The sequence below is a fragment of the Natator depressus genome, chromosome 1 (genome assembly GCF_965152275.1).
Source record: "Natator depressus isolate rNatDep1 chromosome 1, rNatDep2.hap1, whole genome shotgun sequence".
Taxonomy (NCBI): Eukaryota; Metazoa; Chordata; order Testudines; family Cheloniidae; genus Natator; species Natator depressus.
In genome coordinates this window covers 107,738,189-107,765,704 of record NC_134234.1, presented here as the reverse complement: position 1 = coordinate 107,765,704, position 27,516 = coordinate 107,738,189, and the positions used below count along the sequence as shown (strand labels likewise).

Here is a 27,516-nt window from a genome sequence, read left to right as displayed (position 1 = left end):
CAAACGTAATTGTAAATATAGTGGATACAAACAGAGATATGTCTACGTCTCTATAGCACATTCTCTCAGCTCCTTGAAAAGTGTACCTCCCCCATGCACTCGATCTAGGAACAAAAACTATGTTAATAATTTGTAAGAATTAAGGATTCTTATGGCTGGGACAGATTGAGTGTACATACTGAACACTAATCACACATTCATTAGCATTAGGAAACAATCAGTTATTTCCATCTCTTCTTGGAAGCCAAGAATCACATTTTGCAAATATGTTCTCTTTCAGACTTACCATTTGATTTTATTTCTCGTACATAGTTACTAGGAAACCATCCTGTTTTGCCATTGTGAGTCCCTTCCCACCAGCCTCCTTCTTCCACTCTCGTAACATGAATAATGTCTCCTTTTGCAAAAGAAAGTTCATCTTCATTGGTCTGTTGAAAACTGAATTTTGCTCTCACCACCAGCTGGTGATTGCTGTTATCGGTCATGTCCTAAAAAGTGAAATCGCAAATGAAGGACAGAACTTTAGATGTATACGGGTTACTTCATGACCAATATACAAGTCTCTTCATCAAACAGAAATATATTTAAATTAAAACACCATTTTTATCAGAAGCTGTACAACAAGACCTGCAGACCCCAATATGCAATATGCATCTATCTTGACATATTTCTGTGATTTGTGTCTTTCAATCTAGGTAGTACTTTATTCCACTCAGACTTCTTAGAATCAGGCAAGGCCAACAACAGTAAAATGAAAAAGATTTGTGTTTTTCAAAGATCAGATTCAAGATCTCTATGAACAGAACAAACTGAAAATGTCTTTGGCTACTACCTAGGGTTACCATATTTCAAGTTCCCAGAGGACACTGCCGGGGGGAGGAGAAGGGTGAGCTGGGGGGGTTACAGTCGGAGGGGCGTGTGTGTGTGTACTGGGAGGGGGTATTTTGGGGTGCCGGAGGGTTGTGTGTACTGGGATGGGAGAGGGTATTTGGGAGTGTTGCTGGAGGCATTATTTGGGAGGGTGCTGGAGGGGGTGCCTAAAGCCTCACGCTCTAGGTGAGGGGCAGTGTTGCGCTCCGTCACAGTGGCAGGACAGCTGGTGTAGGCCCAGGACACAGCACCAGCCTGTCAGTCAGCGCCTCCCTGGGGCCTAACTCTGGCACCCCTCCCTGCTAGGCTCTGAGACCCAGCAGTAGGACAGGCAGCCCGGCCAAGAGGCTCTTGGCAGCTCCACTTACCCAGCAGGCCAGGGCGGGCAGGATCCAGTAGCTGCAGATGAAGGGGAGGGATCAATCGGAGCGTGGAGGAGACGCAGGGCTGTAACCAGGCCAGGGCAAGTGGGGCCCAGGGCGCAAAGCCATAGGAGTGGAATAATGACAGGGACCCAAGGGCAGGGAGCTCAAGTATGCTTGCTTGCCCCAGGAGCTAAAAAGCCTAGCTATGGCGCTCCGGAGATGGGTCTTTCTGATCGGCAACAAGCAAGGGAAAAATCCCAGACATTTCCTCATATTTCAAGAATCTGCCCAGACGGAGATTGGAGGACCAAAAAAGAGGTCATGTCTGGGAAAACCCAGATGCGTGGTAACCCTACAACTACCAAGAAACATAACTGCTTTACTGGAAACATGTTCTTTCCAAAACAGAGACTGGAGGGGGAGGAAGGGAAAACAGATGGACCTGAACCAAAATCTTAAAGTTAGATCTATGTCAGAGTTTGCAACTCAAACTTATTTCGGTAATACATCGTATTAGGATGCAATGGAGTGTTTGGATTGAAGAGTTTAAATTCTAGTTAAATTGGGGAAAATCATGACAAACCTGCTGTGGAAAAAACCCACAAAATTTTCTTGTCAGTTACACAATTACTATGTGATACGTTTATTCGCACAGCCATTCTTCAAACAGAAGAATGATGGTTGCAGAAGTATTTCTGAACATCCACAATGTGTTTTCGGTTTGTGTCAGGTGTTATTTCTTCCTCATTGATATTAAATAGTCCTTGGCTCAGAAGTTTAGGTTGACGACACTCACGAAATTCTCTTTTTTTCATTATTTGAGCAAATGGTAGTCACATCCTTGTCATATTTTTCCTCTGCTTTCTGGGATGGTGTTTTCAGCAAAAGCCTGGACACATTAGTTAGTGGATTTATTCTGAGATCCAGAATCAACGGTAGTAAGCAGTAACAATATTTGCCTGTATGGATGCTTATAGCCATTATCAGGTCATATTTTGTATTCAACCAACCATCTTGTATTAGTATCAGTGCTGCTTCTTTTTTCCCCTCTATATCCTCACTTGCAGCATCTATTAGCAAACCTGCAACTTTAAATCTAACTGGAGGAGTAAACGCAGGGTGAAGTGTTTCAATAATTTCTTTGTTTGATTTGTGCCACATGCAAGGCAGTTCCCAGGGGAGTAGTGGGGGGTGAGGGGAACCTAACTTGTTTCAAGACTGAGCTTGATAAGTTCATGGAGGTCATAATATAATGAGGCTGCCTATAATGCGCATATGGTCCCTCCACAACTGCTATTAGCAAGTATCTCCAATGGCCAGAGATGGGACACTATATGGGGAGGGCTCTGAGGTACTACAGAAAATTCTTTCCCAGATGTTTGGCTGATGGGTCTCACCCACATGCTCAGGGTCTAATGATTGCCATATTTGGGGTCAGGAAAGAATTCTTCCCCAAGTCAGACTGGCAAAGACCCTGGGGGGGGGGGGGCTGCCTTCTTCTACAGTGTGGGGCATGGGCCATTTGCTGGTTTGAACTAGTGTAAACGATGGGTGCTCTGTAACTTGAAGTCTTTAAATCAAGATTTCAGGTCTTCAGTAACTTAACCATAAGTTATGGGCCTATTAGAGGAGTGGGTGGGTGAAATTCTGTAGCATGGAGATGCGCAGAAGGTCACACTTCTAGCCTTAAAGTCTATGAGTCTAAGTTATTAGTTTCAATGGGTGCAACCTTCTTGTCGAAGTGTTTGCCTTTCAGTTGTTTTTGGTATAATTACAGAACGATTTTTTGCTTTTGTTCTGATGTCAAAGACTAACAGAGACTGCTCCTGAATGAAATTTGTTTAGAGGCTTTGGAAGGCCTGGAACTGGGATGGGACTTAAATTATCATTGTAACTATGTTTTAATAATGACAATGGCATAAAAATTCACCATCAGCGTCAGTAAACTGTTCCAATGGCTAATTACTCTCACCATTAAAAATGTATGCCTTAATTCCAGCCTGAATTTCTCTGGATTCAACTTCCAGCCACTGGATCATGTTACACTGTTCTCTGCTATATTGAAGAGCCCATTATTAAATATTTGTTCCCCATATAGGTAATGACAGACTCATCAAGTCATCTCTTAACCTTCTCTTTGATAAGCTAAACAGAGTGAGGTCCCTGAGTCTAACACGTTTTCTTATGCTTTAATCATTCTCACAGTTCTTCTCTGAACCATCTCCAATTTATCAATATCCTTCTTCAATTGTGGACATCAGAACTGGGCACAGTATTCCAGCAGCAGTCGCACCAGCGCCAAACAAAGAGATAAAATAAGCTGTCTGTTCCTACTCAAGATTATCCTGTTTATGCATCCCACGATTGTATTAGCTCTTTTGACCACAGCTCATGTTCACCTGATTATCCACTATGACCCCCAGATCTTTTTCAGAGTCACTGCTTCCCAGGATAGACTTTCCCTTTTGTAAGTATGGCCTACATTGTTTTTTTCTAGGTGTATACCAGGGATCGGCAACCTTTGGCACGCGGCCCCGTGGTGGGCAGGGCTGGTTTGTTTACCTGCCACGTCCGCAGGTTCGACAGATCGCAGCTCCCACTGGCCGTGGTTCGCCATTCCAGGCCAATGGGGGCTGCGGGAAGAGGTGCAGGCCAAGGGATGTGCTGGCTGCCACTTCCCACAGCCCCCATTGGCCTGGAGCGGCGAACCACGGCCAGTGGGAGATGCAATCCGTCGAACCTGCAGACATGGCAGGTAAACAAACCGGCCCGGCCCTCCAGGGGGCTTACCCTGGCGGGCCGCGGGCCAAAGGTAGCCAATCCCTGGTGTATACATTTATATTTGGCCACATTAACACGCATATTGTTTGTTTACACCCAGCTTACCAAGCAATCCGGATCTCTCTGTATCAGTAACCTGTACTCTTCATTATTTACGACTCCCCCAATTTGTGTGTCATCGGCAAGTTTTATCAGTGATGATTTTACATTTTCTTCCCGGTAACAGATAAAAATGTTAAATAGCACAGGGCCAAGAACTGCTCCCTCCAGGACCCCACTAGAAACATACCTGCTCAAATATGATTCCTCATTTACAACTGCATTTTGAGACCCATCAGTTAGCCATCTTTTAACCCATTTAATGTGGCCCATGTTAATTTGATATCTTTCTAGGTTGTTTTTTTTTTTTTAAATCAGTGTCATACACTACCAAGCAAAATGCCTTAGCGACATCTAAGTGTTCTAGATCAGCACTATTACCTTTATCAATCATGTCACCGTAGCAAAAAACTGATATCAAATTAGTTTGACAGGATCTATTTGCCATAAACTCATGTTGATTGGCATTAACTATATTACACTTCTTTAATTCTTTATTAATCAACTCCCTTGTCAGCCACTCCATTGTCTCGCCTGGGATCTATGTCAGACTGACAGGTTTATAATCACTTAGGTCATCCTGTTTACTCTTTTTAAATATTGGAACATTATCTCTCTTCCAGTCTTCTAGAACTTCCCTGGTGTTCCAAGCCTTATTGAAAAAAACTCAACATTACTGGTCCAGCAAGATCCTCAGACAGCTTTTCTAAAACTCTACAAGTTATATGAACCTGATAATTTAGAAAGGCCTAACTTTTAGTAGCTGCTGTTTAACGTCCTCATGAAATACTAGTGGAATGGAAAGAATGTTGTCGTATGACTACATCATCTGTTTTTTCTCCAAATACAGGACAAATATTTATTGAACATTGCTGCTTTTTCTACATTATTACTGATAATTCCATCATTTACATCTACTAATGGAACAATACCACTATTAGTATTTTTTTTTGTTCCTCATATACTAAAAAACTCGTCATTTTCCTTAACTCTGCTGGCTAAAGATTTCTGCTTGTGTCCCTTATATATTTTCTCCAATTTATAGCTTCTGATTTATATTCATGACTATCAAATTCCCAGTTCTTCCATTTTTGAGCACAGCCTTCACTTCCCCTCTAAACCAATTCTTTTTTTAAAAAACCAACTTGGCCTTCTTTTTCAGTTGTGGGATTGTGGCTTTTGGGACATCTAGTAACATATTCTTAAACAATCCCAATTATCCTTCACATTTTTCTGATTAAATTTGCTGATTTGGCTCGTAATTATTTTCAGTTTTGTGAAGTTAGTCCTTTTAAAGTATGAGGTATATATCACTGGTGTGGATTTCATTCTGTTTGCACATTATAAATGTAATAAAATTCTGGATCCTCTGTATCTATCACGATGAGATCTAATACAGAACTCTCCCATGTTGGATGCAACACTTTCTGAGTTAGGAAACTATCGTCTATAATATTTAGAAGTTCCTAGGCTGTTTTAGTACTGGAAGCATGAGACCACCAGCATGTGTGATTCAAACCGAAGTCCCCCATGATCATGCAGATTTTTTTCCCTATACACTGTAGATAGGTGCATATGGAGCCAGTCACCCTATTACCTTGTGTGATCTGGTGCCTGTAGCAGACACCAATACCCCATCTTGTGCTTTATCTGTTAGGACATTCATCCATAAGCATTCAAGATCAAACAGGCAATGTCGTTTTTGACATAGAGGGCCACTCACACTTACCCTCCGTTTTGCCTACTCAATCCTTCCTAAATAGATTATAACCCTTGATTTTCACATTCCAACCCTGGGAATCATCCCACCGCTTTTCAGTAATACAAACAAGATTAAATTTATGCCCAGTGTAAACAATTAGTTTTATTATTATTCTTAAAGTTTCATTCAATGGCCCATTTCGTCTTAGACTACTAACGTGGAAAAGCAAAATGCTGGATCTGGAGCTCCTCCAAGTGAGAATTTTTTAATGCCACTGTCATTATCAAAATGTAGTCCCATACCAGTTCCAGGCTTTCCAAAACCTATAAACATCAATTTTATTCAGTCTTCAACATCTCAGAGATCACTCTGTGATTACACCACACATACACAACTGGGGGACACAACGCTCATTCCTATTCCCCTGGAAGGACCCCAAGATATCAGACTTTAAAATCAGGACACATTTCTGAACAGAAAAGCAATGTTGCACAGAAATGTTTTACCTATATTAGTTAAAATATTTTCTCTCTCTGAAACCCTCTATGGCTGGATTCATAATAAAGAAGGCATCTGGCTTTGCAAGCTGAAGAATAGTGGCAATTATTTATTTATTTTTTTAAAACTCTAGCACAGGGGTTCTCAAGCTGCAGGTCATGACCCCCCATGGGGTCGTAAGATGGTCGCAAGTGGTCAGCTCCATGGGGCTGAAGGCCCCGAGCCCCCATTTAATTAAATTACCCACCCTCTTTTTAATTTATAATTCACATGCTCAGAGGCTTGCTGTGTGAAAGGGGTCACCAATACAAAATGTTTGAAAACCACTGCTCTAGTGCATTTCCAAAGTACTTTCTGTAACTTATGTGGTACATATAGAATACATCAGGCTGTATTGTAGTACAAATGGTTTATCTACCCTCATTTGGGATGACCTGCGTAATTAATCAGAGTTTACCCCACACACATGTGCTCATGCAGATACAGCCTTTAAATCACACCACACACGTATACTATTTAATCATGTATGTGAGCGAGTAGGAGAGGGAGGGAGGGAGGGAGAGAGAGGAAAAAACAAGCCCAAGGACTCCATCTAGCAATGCAGGCTACTTCTGTTAATCCACCCTGTTAGTAGTAGTTACAGCTCCATATAAAGCAGCTGAGTAAATTCTACTAACTCATTCCAGCGGGGACTGCTTGTTAACTTCACCAGAGAGGTTAGTGTGACTTTCTGATTAGAGGGATCTAGAGCCTGAGACTTAGAGGTCTCTGGAGGAAAACCTAGAAACAGCCATAATCGGGATGAGGGCTTAAACAGATTTATGTTGTGTTAATGTTTCACATACCAGTCAGTATACAGCTCTTCAAACGTGAACTAAAAGAGGAGGTCTGGGCTCTCCCTTCAAACTTTTTCACTGCTGAAAAGGATCTCTTTCTTGGAGCTCCATAATGTTTAGAGACAGGTGAGAGTCACGGATCTCTTGGTACCGACTGGCAAGTGGACACAGAGGATGCACAGGCCTGTATAGGGATCCCCTGTGTTGGATGAATGCGTAATAGTTCACCGAAAGCTGGCATGTGAGATCTCTGAGAGCCAGTAGTAAACTGGTTGGCATAATCATGCAAAACATAGATACAGATAATATTTAAGGAGTTAAGTATCTATATTGAAAAGAAAAGATTCTTAAGGACTTGATCTGGCTTAACTCCACCAGAAGGTGACATACCTCGGGAATGTTTCTTTCAGGCAGAAGATAACAGACCACTCTCTCACTGTCTGGTCATTTGTGTATCGTATGCCTTACGGAGTATGCCCGTTTACATACTGAGCCATAGGGCTAAGTAACAGATTGCAAAATTTACAATAGAGGAAGTCTACAGGATGGAACAAAGAGCAGGACCATGTCCTACTTTAAAATAAAGACAATAGATTGTTTGGGTATATCTTGGAGTGCCAAGCGCCACAATGGATCCTTCACCTATGAGGCAAGCTGACAGCATGTCTGGCTCATGAAAGGAGGATAACACTCAGAAGGCTTGAGGGGTGGAGTGTGCCTATCACTAACCTGTAGAGACAGAGAGGCCTGAGAGGCCTAGGAGAGAGTGCTTGGGGCCGCCAGCAGGCACAGACAAGGCTTCCTCATGTGAAGGGCAGGTGATCGTGAGATGCCTCACAACTCCAGGTTCCCCCAGGAAGCGTCAGAACAGGAAGGTACATTTTGGTATAGGACTTCTCTGCTCGACAACCTGATTTTAGAAAACCAGTGGTGAGGGCAGCCCACACAGCCCAGTGTGTTTTGTGGCATGCCTCCACATTTGCTCTCTCTAAATCTGAAAGTGAGTCCAATGGCCAAGCCAGCCAACAACTACCACTACCTTCTTTGCAGAACAGGCCGTATATTCCTAAACAGGCCAAGTCAGTTTTCATATCATGCCCCCAGTAATTAGAAGTCTTACAACTAGAATATCACTGGGTTGGGATGTCCTGCAACAGATGTTCCCACAGTGGAGTCTTGAGAAAAAGCTTGAAAAAAAAAACTGAACAATCTGGTCTCACATGTCCTCACCTGCAAGAGGGTACATTTTTGACTATACACTGACTATAGTGTATTCAAAACACGGTGGGAAATCAACTGCTCAGAGGGTGTGACATATACACGTACACTCACATAGTATCACAGTGATCCTATAGCTATTGCTGAGGAATCAGTCATTACAAGTACACAAAGACAGAACCTCTCAGGCCACCATACTTTGGGGGTAAGAAGGAACTAGGAGCTGTTTGAGGACCGTGCTGTAGGTAGCAGTCTCTTGCCCTTTGTCTATCCAGTAAAGCTAAAAGTCTGTTTAACTACGAGATTCTCAATTTGGTGGACATTCCCATATTAGTTGCTGCAACACTAAGCTGTGTATACCTGACACTTCAACAATGTGGTTCTATGTATGTTGGAACCATGTGGTTGTGTGTGTGTGTGTGTCTTCAGAAAACTGGGACTCAGTGTACAAGGCTGCCAAAACTGCTAAGTGGCTGGGAGATCTTCCAAACCTCTGGGACTGAGTGAGCAAAGCTTTAGAGGAGGCTCCCTGCCCTTGGAAACCCTGGAGCGTTGGGATGGCACAGTCCCATTGGAGGAGATGGAAAATTTGCCCTTTTGAGAGGAACTTCTTTATTGAAAAAAAAGAAATCAAAGAAAAAAATATTTATGCATGCATACAACAAGAAGTTCTTAGTGTTACAACAGAAATACTTCTGGCTGCAAGCATGCAGAAGACTGACTTTCTAACTCAGAAGAGAATGAAAAAAAAGCCACTGCAACACAGCATAACTTCAGAGGCCCCAGTTATATGTAGGCAAGAGCAAGAGAGCAGTCAAGGACTTGTGAAATTGGGTTCACACATCTTGGCTTGCAACACTATTTTAATCCAGATTGATAAGGAGAAAAAAAAAATCCTTGAACATGATTAAATTCCAGCAGAACTTACCAAACTTCGATACTGTCCCTGAAAGAGTTTTGAAGTTCTACTGTGCAAAGACTGGGATCCAAGGGAATCAAAAGATTTTATCCGATGAGATGAGGGCCGTGCACATACGGAATCACTTCCTAGCCCAATGTCTGTAGAGATGACAGCAAAATACTAGAATTGCAGAAAAATTACATACACTTTTTACACACCAAGATCAAGCTTGGGTACCTAAAGCAGATCCATGGAATTTGTGGTTGCTGAATACCTCTGAACACAAGAAATAAGATCAAATATACCTATATGTGGATTTAGGTGGCCAGCCTTAAGCACCCAAATTTGAAAATCTTGGCCTAAAAAGAAAAAAAAAAAGAAGCCAGAGGAACTCCAAACAACCATAAAAGGTTTTGGAAAAAAATTCATACCAGCCCTTTTCTGTTATGAAAACACATTCTGAAGTTAAAATATTTATTCAAACAAAACAAGGTAAATTAGAATGTCAGTTAAAAACTATGCTTAATACCTACACCGATTACATGATTTCAGGTGATCTGAGCCATAATTCAATCTTCAGTCAACTCCCATTACTTGCAAGGGACTAATTTAATCTAATCTGTGACAGTGGCAGTTTCCTTCATACACATTCTTATGGAGGTCAGGAAGGGTGGGGAATGGATTCCAAAATTTTAGGAGGAGAGAAAGGACAGAGTATTTCTCATTTTCTATCAGCTACCAGTCCAATTAAAGAGTCTTAATAATGTTGGTTATTTCAGTTGATAGTCAAAAGAAACTCAAATACATTATTTTTGCCTATATTTAAGCTAACTATATCTGTTTCTTTGCCCTCTTCCTCCTACCCACTCATTCTCTCTTTGATATCTGGATTTTGTTCATTTAGTTTTTCATCCACACCCTTTATTTCTGCCCATCCATCATTTAATTAAAAAAATAACTCTTTCCACTGCCCCTTTTTTCTACATTTGTCTCCTTTTTCTCTCCGCCGAGGCTTAGGTTGTTGCTAGGGGCGGAGGGTTGCTGTTTTGGTTTTCTGTTTTTTTAAACCTCTTCATTAAACCTCCTCATCATTAGGAAAAACTTTTTCACTAAGAGGGTGGTGAAACACTGGAATGCGTTACCTAGGGAGGTGGTAGAATCTCCTTCCTTAGAGGTTTTTAAGGTCAGGCTTGACAAAGCCCTGGCTGGGATGATTTAACTGGGAATTGGTCCTGCTTCGAGCAGGGGGTTGGACTAGATGACCTTCTGGGGTCCCTTCCAACCCTGATATTCTATGATTCTATGATTCTACGATTTGCTTCCCTTCCCAATAGACCACACAGCTTAGACCTTCCATCCAAAGGAGGAGTGCCGCCCACAGCTTTCTTTAGAGCTTCTCAGTGCTGCTCCTTCATCAGACAGCAACACAAAGTCACTTCTTATCTCAGCTTTGTTTGCGCAGCACTCCTGGCTCTCGTGATCCCAAACAGCAAGGCAATACATTTCATCCCAGAGCTGATGCTGTACTAGTAGGCTACCAGGCAACTCTTCCCCTTTCTTTGTGCCTCTCTACCATCGCCCCTGTTTGTTTGTAGCATGCCTTATGGACATTCGGTTGGTAGGTGGAGAAACAACTGTTCTCCTGCACATGGCACTTTCTCAGCAGCAAACTGAAACAGACTAATAGCTTGCAATCAGAGTCTATCCCTGTTGCACTTCCCTAGCAGTGCCATGTACAGAAACAAAAGGAAATGTAACATACCTACCATTCCATGTCAAATTAAATCTGAGGGTAAAACAGCTCATTTGGTGTGGCAGAAATGTAATGACATGTCTATGTATGGAAAGAATGAATGGAACAGCAGGGAAGCAGAGTGCTGTCGAATTCATAGGATGCTCTAGTTCCTTCAGGAAGTTCTTCTAATACTCTTATCTTGTACCTACAACTCATCTTTATCTTTCAGAAAGATTATAAATATACTATATTACAAATGCATCGTGTTTAACTGGTGCATTATTAGAGCTATTTTTCTCTCCTTACTAAAACATACATTTTATTCAGATTGACATCAACATACTAGAACTTGAAATCAGTGGAGCACTTATATTCCAAACAACTTCCTATGCTAAATTATTTTTTTCTTAAATCACTGTGTTACTATAAGAGCTTAAAATAGGTTTGGGGTTTTCTTCCATTTGTAGTAAGCCTAAGCTCTAATTTTTTTTTTAGGATACACTGGGAGCACGAGGGACCAGACAACATTGCACAAGACAGAACATTTCACTTATGGATCACAAGTTTACTACCAAGGTAGTTGTCTTCATTACTTTAGTACTCCGTATAGTCAACTGTAAAATTCCAGATATGAGGACTGTCCGAGAGCAAGCAATTTTAGAGAAAGGATAACAGTGACCTGAAGTGTCTTTGTGATGCATATATCATCACGAAAAAAAACGTATTTGCAATTTGCAAATGAAGAGAAGCAGCGGAACGGACATGTCACCAAATCCAGTGGTAAACCTGGAGGCAGGTCATCTCTGTGTTTCCAGATGGGAAATCCCTACCTCCCCACTTCCTGCTTCGATCAAATTTGGGTTTAAATTCCCCCCCCCCTTTTCTTTTGTGAAACTGAAAATTTTTAGATTTTCAAAAATGGACAAGAAACAATTATTTTCAGCCACTGCAAAAAAAAAAAAAAAAAATAGGAGGCTCATCCCCCCCCAATTTTGAGTTAGTGGAAACAAATTAAATCCTGCAAAAAAGTGCGCCACAGTAAAGTAATTTTTGCACTAAAACCTTTTGAAAACGTTTCTGCTAAACTTGCGTAAATACAGAGATTTGATGGCCTGCTGTAATTTGCATATTTAATGAATATGCATTGCCTCATTTGCATAGAATCTCACCACCTTATACCTACCACTTCTCTGGCTCCCCGCTTTCAACTTTCCCTTCATCCCTGATTCTCCTCTATCCCCCTGGAGTTTCTCCTATCTTCCTGCAATGCAGTCTGTGATCATAGGACGCTGCCTGGAGTGTGATAATCCCCACCCCATGTGTGGTTACAGAAATACTGTTGGAGTGAGTGTTTGCATAGTAGCATTCTATCTCACTGACTAGTACTCGAGCCATATCCCTGTGCCTGTGGGTAGGCTAGGAACTGTGCTCTTGGAAAGGTCTGTATGGTTAGAGTCTTTGACGGAGGCAGTGCGGCCTAACGGCTAGAGCACTAGACTAGGACTCAGGAGACATGGGTTCTATTCTCACCTCTGCCACTGGCCTGCAGGGTGAACATGGGCGAGCCACGTCATCTCCCTGTGCCTCAGTTGCTCCATCTATAAAATGGGGCTGATACTGACCTCCTCTGAGGTCTACTGAAAAGTGTTATATAATAGCTACATATTTATTATTATTAAGAACTCATTGGAGATTGCAACAGCAGTCCTCCAGGGCTAACCATTGATATACTGCCTAGAGTGCCTCCCACATACTCTCCCCATCAAAATAGGAAAAGCAACTGTTTGGAAGAGGAGCCAGCCTCGGATATTTAACAGCTCTGGACACTTCTACGAGTAAAAGGACAGTTCAGCTTGCATGAGCATCCAGTCTTTGTTCTCCCTTTTGAAAGATGAGCAACAACTTATTTCACACACAGACCACCACAGTCACTGGATGGTAGCAACTTTAAAGGAATACTGAAATGGTCTGTATTCACACTAGTGACTTAGACTGAAGGTCAGCTGGTGACTTCACTGGAGCTATGCCAGTTTACACCAGCTGAATATCTGGTCCTAAATGTTCTTACTAATCTACTAAACCAGTGCAATAAAAATATTTTAATTTAAAAAAAAAAAAAAAACCACAATTTTCCACATACAACAGATGAGTGTGGTATATTGAGGGCTGTGTTGAAACTGCAATCTATTACTTTCAGAGTGGGGGAGAGGGCGTTTCCTAGTCCTGCTTGCAAGCTCAGGAGCTCTACAGGGAAGCGTGTGACCTCTGACTCAGTCTGCTGACAGACAGAAAGCCTATATAGTAAAGTGGTATGGATTGTGCCTCTCTGTATTAGGGAGCAGACTGTTTTGTGTCTCTGTTTTAGGGTTCTTGTGTTAACATTCTGATTTCTAAGAAATAAAGTAGTGGTACGTTGCTACTTTCTAGCAAGAGTATTTACATTTTTACCTAACTTCTGTGTGTTTATGCCATGAACATAACAATGAGCACAATAAAAATGAGAAATTGCATTTGAAGAGTTACTATCATAGTAAGGAAAACTCATTTACAACTGACTTCTCTTTACATCCATTTATACAAAACTTTTCTCCTCTTAAAAGTTTGGAGTGTTTAAATAACGGCCTTCGTCCTTAAAGCTCATCTTCTCTTCCTCATTTTGATACCTAATATGACGACGTAATGATTACTTTGTAACATTTTCATGACAGAACAGTGTCCTGTCATAAATACAGGATTATGGACTCCATATAGGTTCAGAAAGAAACTTAATAAGGAAGGAGAAAGTCTTTACTGGCCATCAGTCCAATCCTGCAAACCTTACTCATGTATCATTTACTTCAATTAAATTAGTTGCACAAGTAAAATTGACCCGTGTGTGAAGACTGTGGAACTGGACCCAACGTAGATGCTAGAAAACATACAAAGAAACACACACACCGATAAGGTACTTTAAAAAAAAAAAAAAAATTAAAAACCTCCATATGTACTTCACTGTGAAACCTCCTCTAAAAACAAACTAGACAATACTGACAAATCCTTACGAGCTCCTTTAAAACAATGCAAGACTAATACATGGGAAGATGAAGAAAATATAAAGAGAAAGCATCTCTGAAAAATGACCATTGGCAGCAATTTTAGAAATGTCAATTATATTAACTTATCTGAGCTGCTTAAGGATGACATCATAGATCACCTTCCCCACAGTATGCATCAAAGCAGAACAGATTTTACTTACCTGCAGTTACTTTATTTAGAGCAACTAGGGAGCTGAGAACCTTGCTGAAGTTCTGTCCCTGATACAGATCATTTGCATCAAAAGTCTGAAAAGGAACAGGAAAATAACATTAGGACACCAGTCACTGAGAAAATAATACTAAAAGCTAGGTAAGTCTGCAGTTACCAGTAAGGAGAAAAACAAACAAGCACAAGTACAAACATTTCTTACCAAAGTTTTTTGTACTATGGTTTTTTTTAAAAGCTACAAGGTAAGAATTAGAGTGCATGTTTTTGTTTTATTTTAAACTAGAGATGGTACAGATACTTCTATTTGGACACAGTGAAATATGGAAATGTGAGTTTAAGATATCTGAGGGTAAATTATAATGATGTAGAATTGGTCCAGCTTTGGCAATTACAGTTTGCCTACCTAGATTTTCTCTATAGTTTTCAAGCAGAAAAAGTTATTCTTCCCATCGTATCTGATGGGGGATTATGAGGTTTGAACACACGCACCGATCATCAGAGCCCTGGGTGCATGGGACCCCAGTAACGAGCGAGTGTTGCGGGAATGCGGAATCAGCGCTACGCTCGGCTGATGCGGCAACTTGTGGTATTGGACACCATCAGGTGGCTGAGGGACATCTATCTAGAACACATCACTGGACATCGGCAATACCAGGCAAGATGAGCTGGAGTGCCACTGAGAAGCAGTTGGGAAAGTAACTGGAATGCTCTGATGGATTATAACTCCTGAGGGACAACCTTTCCTAAATGTTCAGTTACTGAGGGACAATCGACACTCATTGCTATATTTGTTTTCTACAACCAACTCTCTTATTAAACTTTTCTTGAGTGATGTACCAGAATATTTGGATGCTAACATCTAAACTGCATCGTTAAATTTATTAATCTAAATTTGAGTTATTCCTGATTATGTACTATATGTATTGTATGACTTTTAAACCAACTTTGTACTTTTGGATAATTTAAGTGCTATACCCAGATGTACAGACACTCCTTCCTTAACCTGTGTATTAAATAATTCTAAACTTAGCTTCAGTGAAATTTTTAAATCTGTTCTTACTGTACCGTTAAATGGCTGCTGTGTTTTACCTGAGATATGCTTCCACTACAGTGGTGACTAATTAATGTGTATATATATATATATATATATATACACACACACACACACACACATATACACACATATACACACACACACACACACACACACACAGTAGTTCATAAAGCACTTTGAGAAAAGACTGTATTGCATAAAGTACTATACTATTGTGCATTATATCCATAAAGCGCTGAAAGTGCCTCTGGTGTGCTACAAGACACAGAAGACATGAGCCCCCAGACAATGCAGCAATAAAGTTTTCTGTTCTGAACAGTCAAACCACTGGAACTTAACAGCAGCTAAAGCACATTCAGAAAAAAAAATTTTTTTTAAAACACAAACAACTGCTGGAGAGGAATCTAAATTCACAAAATCCGTAATTAAATATAATTATTCGGTAGACAAAACACACTTGAAACTTTGCAGAACTAGGCGAGGACATGAAACATCTGGATTTGCAGACAAAAATGACCCTGAACATTTGCTTGAAACGAATCCCAAACCTCATAAAAACAGATATTGCACGTGACCCTATTCACATTGCAAGGCGTTACAGAATTCTCACGTGCAAGTTCACAAAGAGGACAACAATGCCAGCCCTCTTATAGTTGCTCTGTCTGGTATAAGACAGAGAGAAAATCTTAGTCTCCTGCAGCACAGCAGCTTTCATCTACAAAGTCAACAAACTCCTGTTTCTCTTGCTGAAAAAAGACCCACCCCACAGGCATGTCGGAAAGAGTCTGTCCCTCTGAAGAGAGAATTCCGATAGAAGGGAAATGACAAGATCATATTTTTTCGGGGCAGGGGGAGCGAAGGAGAGAGGAATTAAGAAATGAGAAGACATGCAAGTCATGCAGAGTGAAACTTATCTCAAATGACTATTTATGGGACTGACAAAGTAAGTTTTTAGCTCAGGGGTTCTCAAACTTCATTGCACTGACCCCCTTCTGACAGCAAAAATTACTACGTGACCCGGGTGGGGGGGAACCGAAGCTTGAGCCCACACGAGCCCTGCCGCCCCAAGCAAGTGGAGGGCCAAAGCCCAAGCCCCACTGCCATGGGCGAAGCCAAAGCCTGAGGGCTTCATCCTCAGGCAGGGGGCCTGTAAACTGAGCCCTGCTGCCCAGGGCTGAAGCCCTTGCGCTTCGGCCCCAGGCTGTGGGGCTTGGGTTTGGCCCCAGGTCCCAGCAAGTCTAACAACAGCCCTGGTGATCCCATTAAAATGGGATCACGACCTACAGTTTGAGAACCACCGGTTTAGCTGATTTTCTAATAAAGGTGGAACAAATTTTGGAGGTTGTGTTAGCCAGGCAGTGTCCTAATAAAGAAAGTCTTTTCTAAAGTACTTGTGGCACCTTAGAGACTAACAAATTTATTTGAGTGTAAGCTTTCGTGAGCTACAGCTCACTTCATCGGATGCTAGCTCATGAAAGCTTATGCTCAAATAAATTTGTTAGTCTCTAAGGTGCCACAAGTACTCCTTTTCTTTTTGCGAATACAGACTAACAGGGCTGCTACTCTGAAACTTTTCTAAAGGATTCACTCTATTTAAGATGTTCTTACCTGCACTCTTGCTTAGATTACCAAAAAAATTTAAAAAAAAAGGTTGCCAAAACCATAGCTTGTCCTTGACTCTACATACAGCCAAACAGCGTTCAGCTCCAGTTTAGCTGCACTGGTTGCTGACACCAGTTGTTAGCAATGGATAATTTTCATAGTATAGTACAGTGGTTCTCAACCAAAAGGTACACAGAGGTCTTCCGGGGGTACAGCAACGCATCTAGATATTTGCCTAGATATCAGTTTCACAACAGGCTACATAAAAAGCACTAGCGAAGTCAGTACAAACTAAAATTTCATACAGACGGTGACTTATTTATACGGCTCTATATACTATACACTGAAATGTAAGCACAATATTTATATTCCAACTGATTTATTTGATAATTATATGGTAAAAAAAAGAGAATTAAGCAATTTGTCAGTAATAGTGTGGCTGTGACACTTTTGTATTTTTATGTCTGATTTTGTAAGCAAGTCGTATTTAAGTGAGGTGAAACTTGGGGTACTCAAGACATATCAGACTCCTGAAAGAGGTACAGTAGTCTGGAAAGACTGAGAGCCACTGGTGTAAAGAATAGAATCATAGAATATCAGGGTTGGAAGGGACCTCAGGAGGTCATCTAGTCCAATCCCCTGCTCAAAGCAGGAGCAATCCTCAACTAAATCTTCCCAGCCAGGGCTTTGTCAAGCCTGACCTCAAAAACCTCTAAGGAAGGAGATTCCACCACCTCCCTAGGTAACCCATTCCAGTGCTTCACCACCCTCCTACTGAAAAAGTTTTTCCTAACATCCAGCCTAAACCTCCCCCATTGCAACTTGGGACCATTACTCCTTGCTACCACTGAGAACAGTCTAGATCCATCCTCTTTGGAACCCTCTTTCAGGTAGTTGAAAGCAGCTATCAAATCCCCCCTCATTCTTCTCTTCTGCAGACTAAATAATCCCAGTTCCCTCAGCCTCTCCTCATAAGTCACATGCTCCTCATAAGTCTTGAAGACCCTCACATCCCATCTTGTAGTCAAGGCTCAAGAGCTCTGCATGCCTACAGAATCAAGCTGTTAGTCAGCGGCTAAGTACTAAAATCCTCCAAGGAAGTACAACTTGTATAAAATATCCCAGAGAACCTCTCTTTAAATATCACCATACCAGAGACAATTCTAGGACATCTAGGCTTATTTAAAGTTAGAAGAAATAATAAGGGGCTCTCAAGTATCCCCCCAGCTGTGAGTCTGTGATGCCAACTATGAAACATGAGAGAAAGTATTAAAAAAAACAATATCTACATATATAATATACAATGTAAGTGAATGAGACACTGCCAACCTCTATAAGAAGCGAACAGAGAATTTGTTGATTTTGCCCTTTTGGCAAAGTTGCATTTTAAGTTAGAGAAAGAGAAAAGGACACCGGGATGACACAGTATTAGGAGGACGGCATAGGCTGTATATATTCTGCTGGAAATCAACTTGCTGATGTGTTTTGGGTTTCTTTTTAATTTGGCATCCAATTTGGAAAAATAAAGAGTGCCAAAAGAGTTACAAAGATTCAGGCTTCCTGCAAGTATCTGTTTACTGTGGTAGCTTTTAAGTGGACATAAATTACAAAGTGTAATAGAAGTATGAAACTACAGTGTACTAATCCTATAAGAGGATCCACAAGAGCAGACTCTGACTCCCACACGGAGTCCTATTGACTTCAATGTGAATATAATTTGTGCTTTCAGAACTCTTATTGGACTGGGGACTGTAACCATAAGTAGACATCAGAAATGCTTCATAACCTGGTACCACAAGGAATGACTGCTTTATTAAGGACAGTAATTAAATTAAAAGGATGGGAGGGTATTGCTTACAAATAGTGACTCAATTTCAATTTTCCTAAACTTTTTTTTTGTAAAGTAAAAAGTAAGTCTTCTGCTTATAAAGATGAGCCCGTGTCCATTATACACTGAGGAACAAGAATTCTGTTTCTGTCCTTCCATGTAAAACAGACTTAGGCTAGCAGCATTTATGCCTCAGAAAGACATTAGATCAAATATAAAGAATTAACTTCTCTTTCTTAAAAATACAGTTTAAAAATGTGGACAACAAATTTATGCAAGTCTAAAATAAAAAGCATAAAGTATATTTAAGCTCACCTTCATTGTGGATTCTTCTACAGCAAAAAGCTCCGCACCAAAACTAGTTTAACTCAAGAATAACAGGAAGTAAAAAAGCCTTAAGTTTCCTGTTATGCTGAGACTTATATGGGATACCGGGAACAATTTAATGGGTTATCCCAGCATGCATAATGTCGTCTAGAAACTGTAACTAGGAAGCAAATCTTGTCTGTATGACTTCACAGGAAGACAGACAGACAATGAGAGGATGGAGGAAGGTTTTGCTTGTGAGTAATATATAATTTTACTAGAAGGGAAGCAGCCCTTATAAAGGCTGTCTAGCCATGACAAAACACAGTTCCTAACCTGTTCAGTAACTGCTGTTCTTTGAGACACGTTGCATGTGTCCATGCCACTCAGTGTTGGTACACCCAGCGCATGGCCATCAGAAACTTTTTCCCCTCAGCGGTACCCGTTCGTTGGATCAAACTCCTCCTGCTGCCAGGCAGCATTAGGCCTTAATCCCCCACCCCTCCATCCCTTCTTGCTGCAGCTCAGATACAAAAGGACAGGCGGATGAATCATGAAATGGACATGTGCAACACATATCAAACAACAACAGTTATGGAACAAGTTAGTAACCATCTTTAATTTGAGTGATTGCACATGTGCATTCCACTCCTGGTGACCCACAAGTAGTAAGAGCAGGAGGTAGGATCGGGGTCTAGATTGGAGAAAAACTCATCCAACTCTAACACAGTCTCTGGAGTCTTGAGCCACAGCATAGTTGGCAGTAAATATGTGGACAGAGGACCAGATTGCTGCTCTACAAATGTCATCAACTGGAATTTGCGCCAGAAAGGCTGCCCAGACTGACTGTGGCCTCGTCAAATGAGCTGTGACTCTGTCTGGCAGAGCAATGTTACCCAAGTCATAGTGCATGCGTATACACGATACAATCCAGGAAGAAAGTCTCTGGGTGACTGACCAACATCTTATTCTGTCCACCACTGCTACAAATAGCTGGGAGGATTTATGAAAGTGCCTGGTTCTATCCAGATAAAACACTAAAGATTGCCTGACGTCCAAAATATGCAAAAGCTGTTCCTTTCTGCTCACATGTGGCTTTGGGTAAAATACGGGCAAATAAATTGCTTGGCTGACGTGGAAAGAAGAAACCACCTTTGGGACGAACTTCGGATGAGGACGCAGGTAAACCTTGTCCTTAAAAAAGGGACTGTATACGGAGGCACCAACACTAATGCCCATAGCTACCCTACTCTTCTGGCCAAGGTTACGGCCGCCAAAAATACCACCTTCATTGATTGCTGCAGCAGAAAACAGGGGAACAAGTTCAGATGGAGAACCTAATTCTTGACAATCCTAAACTTAGATCTTTGTCTCTGAGAATATAATCTGACTAAGCCTTTTAAAAATCTTATGCACATGTCATTGGAAAAAATGAAGTGATTGTCCACTTTAGACTGGGACACTGAAATAGCTTCCAGATGATGGAACTAATTGCAAAACCTTGGTGTTTCAGATATAATAAGTAGTCCACAATATGTTGAGCTGAAGTACAGGTCAGTCATACTTCATACTGGCGAGACCAGATAGAAAAATACTTCCACTTAAGAGAGGGAAGTAGCACTTGAGGAAGGCTTTCTACTATTTAGCAGGATCCCTTGAATGTCTTTTGAGTAGGCCTGCTCTACAGTATCTAGCCACGGAGTTGGAGTACCTAGCCATGCAGGTAAGTGAAGGGATTGTAGGCTCGAGTGGAGTAGGAGACTATGATCCTGGAGGATTAGGTCCAGATCTAGTGGAAGTGAAATTGGAGATATCACTGACAGTAACAGGAGAGTGGAGAACCAGTGCTGATGGGCCTATACTGGGACAACCAGTGCTGATGGGCCTATACTTGGACAATAAGTATGACTCTGGCCTGGTCCTATCTTATCTTTAGTAATACCCTGTGAATGAGCGTGACTGGTGGGGAAACACAAAGGAGCATGCCTGACCACGTCATAAAAAAAAAAAAAAAAGTCGTTTGTTATGGAACCTGGACCGTGACCCCATAGGGGGCAGAAATGCTGACACTGTCGGATGGACTTTGTGGCAATTAGGGCTAACTGGGGAAACCCCCGCCAGTGGAAGATATATCTCAAAGAGACCACTCTGGTGACTCATAAACCATCTTCTCAGATCAGGGGTGAGCAAACTACGGCCCAGGGGCTGCTTCCGGCCCTCTGGATGTTTTAATCTGGCCCTCGAGCTCCTGCCAGTGAGCAGGGTCCGGGGCTTGCCCCGCTCCAGCACTGCAGCCGGGGAGTGGGATTTGCCCCACTCCGTGTAGCTCCCAGAAGCAGTGGCACGTCCCCTCTCCAGCTCCTACAGGTAGGGGCAGCCAGGAGGCTCCGCATGCTGCCCCCACAGCTCCCATTGTCTGGGAACCGTGGCCAATGTGAGCTGCAGAGCCACTGCTTGGCAGAGTGGAGAACAGCAGGCTCCTCCCTGCTTGTTGAGGTAAAATACTGCCTTTGTGTTGTCTGTGAGGACTAAACAGTCTGCTTCCCCTGATCTGTAATAGAAATACTTGGCAAGCCAGTCTCACAGCTTTTAGTTCTCTGACATTGGTCCTCAGAGAACTTAGCTTTACACATCCTAGACTCTGCATCTGTAGAGAACACAGGGTGGGCTCCCATCCCAGAGCAGAAGCCTCTATCACTAGCGTGGGAGGCGATTCTGGGTGGGCAAATGGAACATTTACACTTACATTGGCTCGATTAGTGCACCAATCTAGGGAGGTGGGGACATGAGAGGGTACTCTTACCACTGAGTCTAACTTATGGCAGCTTGGCGAGTAGGCTGACATCAGCCAGCCCTGCGGAGTCCTGAGGCGCAGTGTGGCATATTGAACCACGTAGGTGCAAGAGGCTAGGTGACCCAAACCCCTTAAAGAGTTTTGCACTGTTGTGACCTGGTGAGCCTTCAAACCTTAAACAATTGATCAGACTGCCTGGAACCCGGAAGAAAGGCCCTGTCTTGAGATGAGTCCAGTACAGCCCATATAAACTCTGATCTATAGACCAGGGACAGGAGAGATTTTTCTGCATTGATTAACAGTCCCAGGGCACTAAACATTGACTGGATCAGGGCAACACTGTACTGTATTTGTAGTCTGGACCAGCCCCTGGCCATCCAGCCGTCCAGGCAGGGGCAAATCTGAACTCCCAATCTTTAGAGGAACGCCACTTCTACTGCCATGACATTTGTAGAGACTATGGGAGATGCTGACAAGCCGAAAGACAGTACAGTAAACTGGTAATGATTTTGATTTACTAGAAATCAGAGGTACTTCCTGTGAGCTTAATTGATTGCCACAAGGAAATAGGCATCTTTTAAATCAAGGGCAGCATATCAGTCCCCAGGATCCAAGGAAGGGATAATATAAGCTAGGGTGACCATGCAAAACTATCTTCTTTAAGGATTTGTTGAGTTGTTGCAAGTTTCAAATTGGCCTGAACATTGGGTCCCCTGGGAGTAAATGGGTAGGGCCCTTTCCAACCTCACAGGCTACGGACGGACGGACAGCCTGCCTGCCTGCAACCTCCTGTTCTGCTTACCAGAGAAAAATCCTCACGTGGCTCCTTCTCCCCCTTTGTGGAGCAGAGTTCTCCTTTATATTGTCCAGCTAAGCGTGTGGGCCAATCATGAGGTGCTGATCAGCTGATTCCCAACACCTCTGCTTCCCGTCCCTCCCTCCTCCCTCCCCCAACCCAGGGCTATTAAAGGGGTAGATCATCCTGTTACAGCATCATTTAAGTTTAGAGGCATAATGTCCCTGTCAGTGTGGCTGGCCCCTGTAAATAAATTAGTTCCAGCTCCCCTGTGACAGCACAGGTGCTCCCATTTAGCCAATGAGGAGAGTCGGGCAGCATCAGAGGCTATAAAGGTCAGGAAGAGACCCAGAGAGTCCTGGTGAGAGTCATTCAGGAGACTGGAGGAGCTCTCTGGAGAACGCTGCCGAGAGTAGCAAGTTCTGTGCAGACCCTCCCTGGGAAGAGGGAGGAATTGGCTAGGAGACTATATGTTTGGGACCTGGGAGAAGGCTGAAGGCAGGAGAGCAGCAAGAGGAATTTGCTGTTGGCATACCCCAGCCTGAATCAGGGCCACAGGGCTGAAGACGGAGAGAAGCAGAGGGAGTTGCTCGCTGGCTCAAAGCAAGAGAGCCACAGTTAAGGGCGGAGAGGGCTAAAGGCTGGGGAGCAGAGGAGACATCTCCAGGGCCTGAGAGCTGAACCCAAGCGAACTGTGAGGGATGCTCCCCTGGCAAGGCTGCTCACAGCAGAGAGGTATTCCTGCTGGGAAGAGCGGGTTTGCACTTCAGTTGAAAGGACTCATGTGACTGTCATAGTACAAGGACAGGAGAGGGCTGCACTGGAGACTCAGTGTGTGGTGACAGACACCAGGGCTGTGCTGGAGGGCCAGGACATAAGTGATGCCAGGGCTGAAGGTTGCATGCAGAGGCAGTACCGGGGCTGTATGTTGCATTCAGAGGCAGTGCTAGCCCATTAGAGGCCCTATTTTGGGGAGCCCCCCCATACACACAACACATACTAAAAAAGTGAATAGGGGACCCTTGAGCTGCTCAGGGTCCTAAGTAATCGCTTAGTCTGCTTATGCCTAGCACCAACACTGGTGACGTGTACTTTTTGGACTATGCTGGGGGAATTCTGGACTATGGTTATGGGACCTTTGTAATAAATTAAACCCACCAGAGCTGTATTTATATTTGGGAAGACTCTGGGGACTTTTTCTGGAGACTCAGAAGAAGGGAAACTGAGGCACACAGACCTGCCATGCTGTAGCTTACTGCAGGAAGATGCCTTGGATGGGGCTGAACAATGACAGTCCCATACTGACATCCTGAACATTTGTAAATCTGTTGAGGTTTCTGAGGTCCAGAACGGGTCTCAGACAGTCTCCCTTGTTGGGTATCAGGATACATCTGGAGTAGAACCCCTTCCCTTGATGTTGTAGAGGAAGTTCCTCTAGAATCCTCCTTTTGTGGGAGGGGGAAAAAAATTGGTTTTTTTTCTGCCACAGAGTTTCTTGTGAGAGATTTCAGAGTAGCAGCCGTGTTAGTCTGTATTCGCAAAAAGAAAAGGAGTACTTGTGGCACCTTAGAGACTAACCAATTTATTTGAGCTGTAGCTCACGAAAGCTTATGCTCAAATAAATTGGTTAGTCTCTAAGGTGCCACAAGTACTCCTTTTCTTCTTGTGAGAGAGGTTCCCAAAGGGTGAGTGGGGAGGGGGAGGGAAGTCAGGGGACCTGGTGGGAAATTGGATTAACTGTCTGATGGTATCTAGTACTCAGTAATCCAAGGCAATCTTACACCAAGCACTGTAAAATGATGAGAAGCAGTATGAATTGCAGAGAGGTGTGGGGTTCTCCAGAATCAAATCAAAATTGCTGTTTTGCCAAGACAGTAAGTGACAAAGGACCCTGCCTCTGTATGGAGGCCTTTTAGCAGGAGCAAACCTGGAAGAGGCAAAAGACTAGTATCTTCTCTGAGACTGGGTGCTCTGCACAGAGGGAGACTGTCTGTCATACCACACCTGGTGGTACCATTCCATCAATTCCTTTAAGTTTCAGTTTTGCAACCAACCATACTCCCGCCAGAACCCAGCAGCCCCCAAAATCCTAATTAACTACACACTAAGAAATTATAAGAAGAGAGGAAAAGGAGCTTGTGGACGTAAAAGGTAGTTCCGTTTAGTTCTCTGTGATGGCAGCAAAAGAGTTGAGGTGGGCTGATGGTGCACTCCTTTAGTGAGAGTGCTAATACACCCACTGCTTCCCAGCAAAAATGGCTTTTCTATATGGTTCTGCAATTTGATGGTAGAGGCCCCAACTCCCATAAGAAAGACTACACAGAGGCCCTTAAAGAGCACTCTCTCATCCAACACCAGAGATCACCATAATTCTATTAGCAACAAAGGTGGCAGCACAGTTATGGTGAAACTGTGAAGATGAGATCCTTGGACCAGAGTATTTAAACAGAACTATTTCCTGACCATTAAGCCCTGGTTTTTAAATCAATATAACTGATTACACAAAATGTTCATATTCCATGAATACAATCTAATCAATAAAACTATTTTAGCATTAAATTTGTATACATTTTAAATGTTGTAGTGCAATTCCCTTTTGTGACGCAACAACGTTTGTATACAATGTGTGCTTCTGAAATGTGATCACGAGGACGACTACCTTAAAAGCATTCTTTAATTAGCTCTTGCAAAATACTGCAAGTCTCCAGTACATCATAGATTACAAGGCTGGAAGAGAACTTTGGATTTAAATAGAGGAACCTCCAGTATGACACAGATCATAGGACTCCCCTGAATTAATTCCTGTTTGTATCAGAGCATATCTTCCAGGGGAAAAAAAAAAAAAAATCTAGTCTTGATTTAAAGATTCTCAGTGATGGAGAATCTACCACAACTCTTGGTAACGTGGCCCAATGATTAATTACCCTCACTTTTAAAATCTGTATCCTTATTTCTAGTCTGAATTTGTCTAGCTTCAACTTCCAGCCACTGGATTTTACTATATCTTTGTCTGCTACACTGAAGAATATTATCAAATATTCCCTCTGTAGATACTTGACCTGTGATCGAGTCACCCCTTCTCTTTGATACACTAAACAGAGTAAACTCCTGGAGTCTCTCATGTAAGGCATGTTTTCCAATCATTCTCGTAGATCTTCTCTGAACCCTCTCCAATTCGTCAACATCGTTCTTAAGTTTAAACACCACAACTGAACAGAGTCAGGGTGAATAAAAAACAATGATTTTTTTAAAAAATTTTTAAGGATTTTTTTAATTTAAATTGGATTTTTCAAAGATACATTATAGCTCAAAGAAAGCTCATCATTGAATATGGATTATAAATTCTAGTTTATAGTATGAGACAATATATTCTTGTAATGTTTAAGAAAAGTTTTGTAAATGAGTTCCAATAGTTCATGGCTTAGGAACCCAATCTTACAGGGTTCCAGGGGCTTCTGTATACATTTGGGTTAATCTTTCTATCTACTCAATGAGACTCGATGCTCAGTCTAGAAGATACGATCAGAGATGCTTAGTTCTTCAGTTCTCAAACTGTGGATTTGTCTCTCCGGGGATAACATGCTTGTTAACAGCAAAAATTATTTTAAATGAATATATAGAGGTGAGAAATAACAGACCTCAACCCTATTGTCCCTCTGCAAGTTTCTGTAAACAGAGTCAATCCCTTACCTCTCTCAAAGTGCAAAGTTTCAAAAAGTTCAATGAATAGAAGATTGTTGGGGGCGGAACAGATCTGGACAAAGGGAAGAAGTCTGGAGATAAATGTGAGAAGGGAGGGACAGGCAGTAGAAACAAAAGTGAAACTGTTTGAGCGCACATTCCAGAAGTCTTGAGGTCTTTCTGAGTGTAGCCTTCATTGATTTGCGATCTACCATACCATTCTCTCACCAGGAAGGAAAACTTATAATGGCAGCAGGCCGTAAAAAAGACCCAGTTTGGGAATATTTTAATGAAGTTCCTCTATCTGTAGGTAAGACAGGCGTGTGTGCAAAATATAAATGCAAGGCCTGGTTGCCGGAATGAAACAACATCATGAGAAGTGTTCCTTCTCAGGAGGAACCTGCATTGAAGACGATGAAAGGAACAGGTCTGAACATGCAGGATCTTCAGGTTGATAAACTTTTTTATTTCATGTTCCTTTCTTAAGGACTGCCTGTCTTCCCTCCGGACTATTCCTGAATTCTCATGTTTGAGCAAAAAAATATAGTTGTTACTCTATGGTACTATCATTTTAGATGCAGATGTGAAAAGAAATAAATAGCTGAATAGACAGATCTTCCTTTTACAGTTTCATTTTTAAAGCAGTGCTGAGTGTCAGTCAATGCAATGAGTAATACTAAAGGAGCAGTATGGTAATAATAATTAAACAACTGCATTGACTTGTTTTGTTTAGGAGAATCCGTCCTCGACAGAATTCTGAAGACTATCCACCTTCAAGATCACCATTCATTTTCTATAGTTTCAGAGTTATCTGCCAATGATAGTGTTTCGGTCACATCATGTATGTCATGTAGCCATAGTATATCACCTATAGCAAAAAGAAAAAAAATCTCCATCACCCAGAAACAACCATAGATAAGTTTGTGATAAGAACCAGCAGATTACAAAAAGAGGTAACTGATGAAAAAACTCCCCAATTTGTTTATGCAACAAACTCTCCTTTCCATATGATTGAGAACCCACACTTCATTAACATGGTTCAGTCATTCAGACCAGGATACAGTCCACCCAAAAGAGCAGATGTCGCAGGCAAATTGCTGGATAAAGCGTATGAAAGAGAAATTGAGAGTGTGCAAAAGATCTAGAGGGTAAAATTGTTAACTTGAGCCTTGATGGGTGGAGCAATGTTCACAATGATCCTGTTGTA

General features: G+C 42.1%; 1 protein-coding gene across 4 annotated transcripts in view; it reads right to left on the bottom strand.

Annotated features, from left to right (window-relative positions):
• Positions 1-27,516, bottom strand: part of ARHGEF7 (Rho guanine nucleotide exchange factor 7) — a 189,298-nt gene that overhangs the window by 102,644 nt on the left and 59,138 nt on the right. For 3 of the 4 annotated variants that reach the window (XM_074963778.1, XM_074963783.1, XM_074963800.1), the window contains exons 3-5: positions 14,241-14,325; positions 9,298-9,428; positions 287-488 (exon numbers count right to left, since the gene is read on the bottom strand). In XM_074963778.1, the coding sequence (XP_074819879.1) occupies positions 287-488; positions 9,298-9,428; positions 14,241-14,325 (418 nt within the window). Of the gene's footprint in view, positions 1-286; positions 489-9,297; positions 9,429-14,240; positions 14,326-27,516 lie in introns of those variants that run through there. The other variant, XM_074963791.1, reaches the window with a different exon arrangement.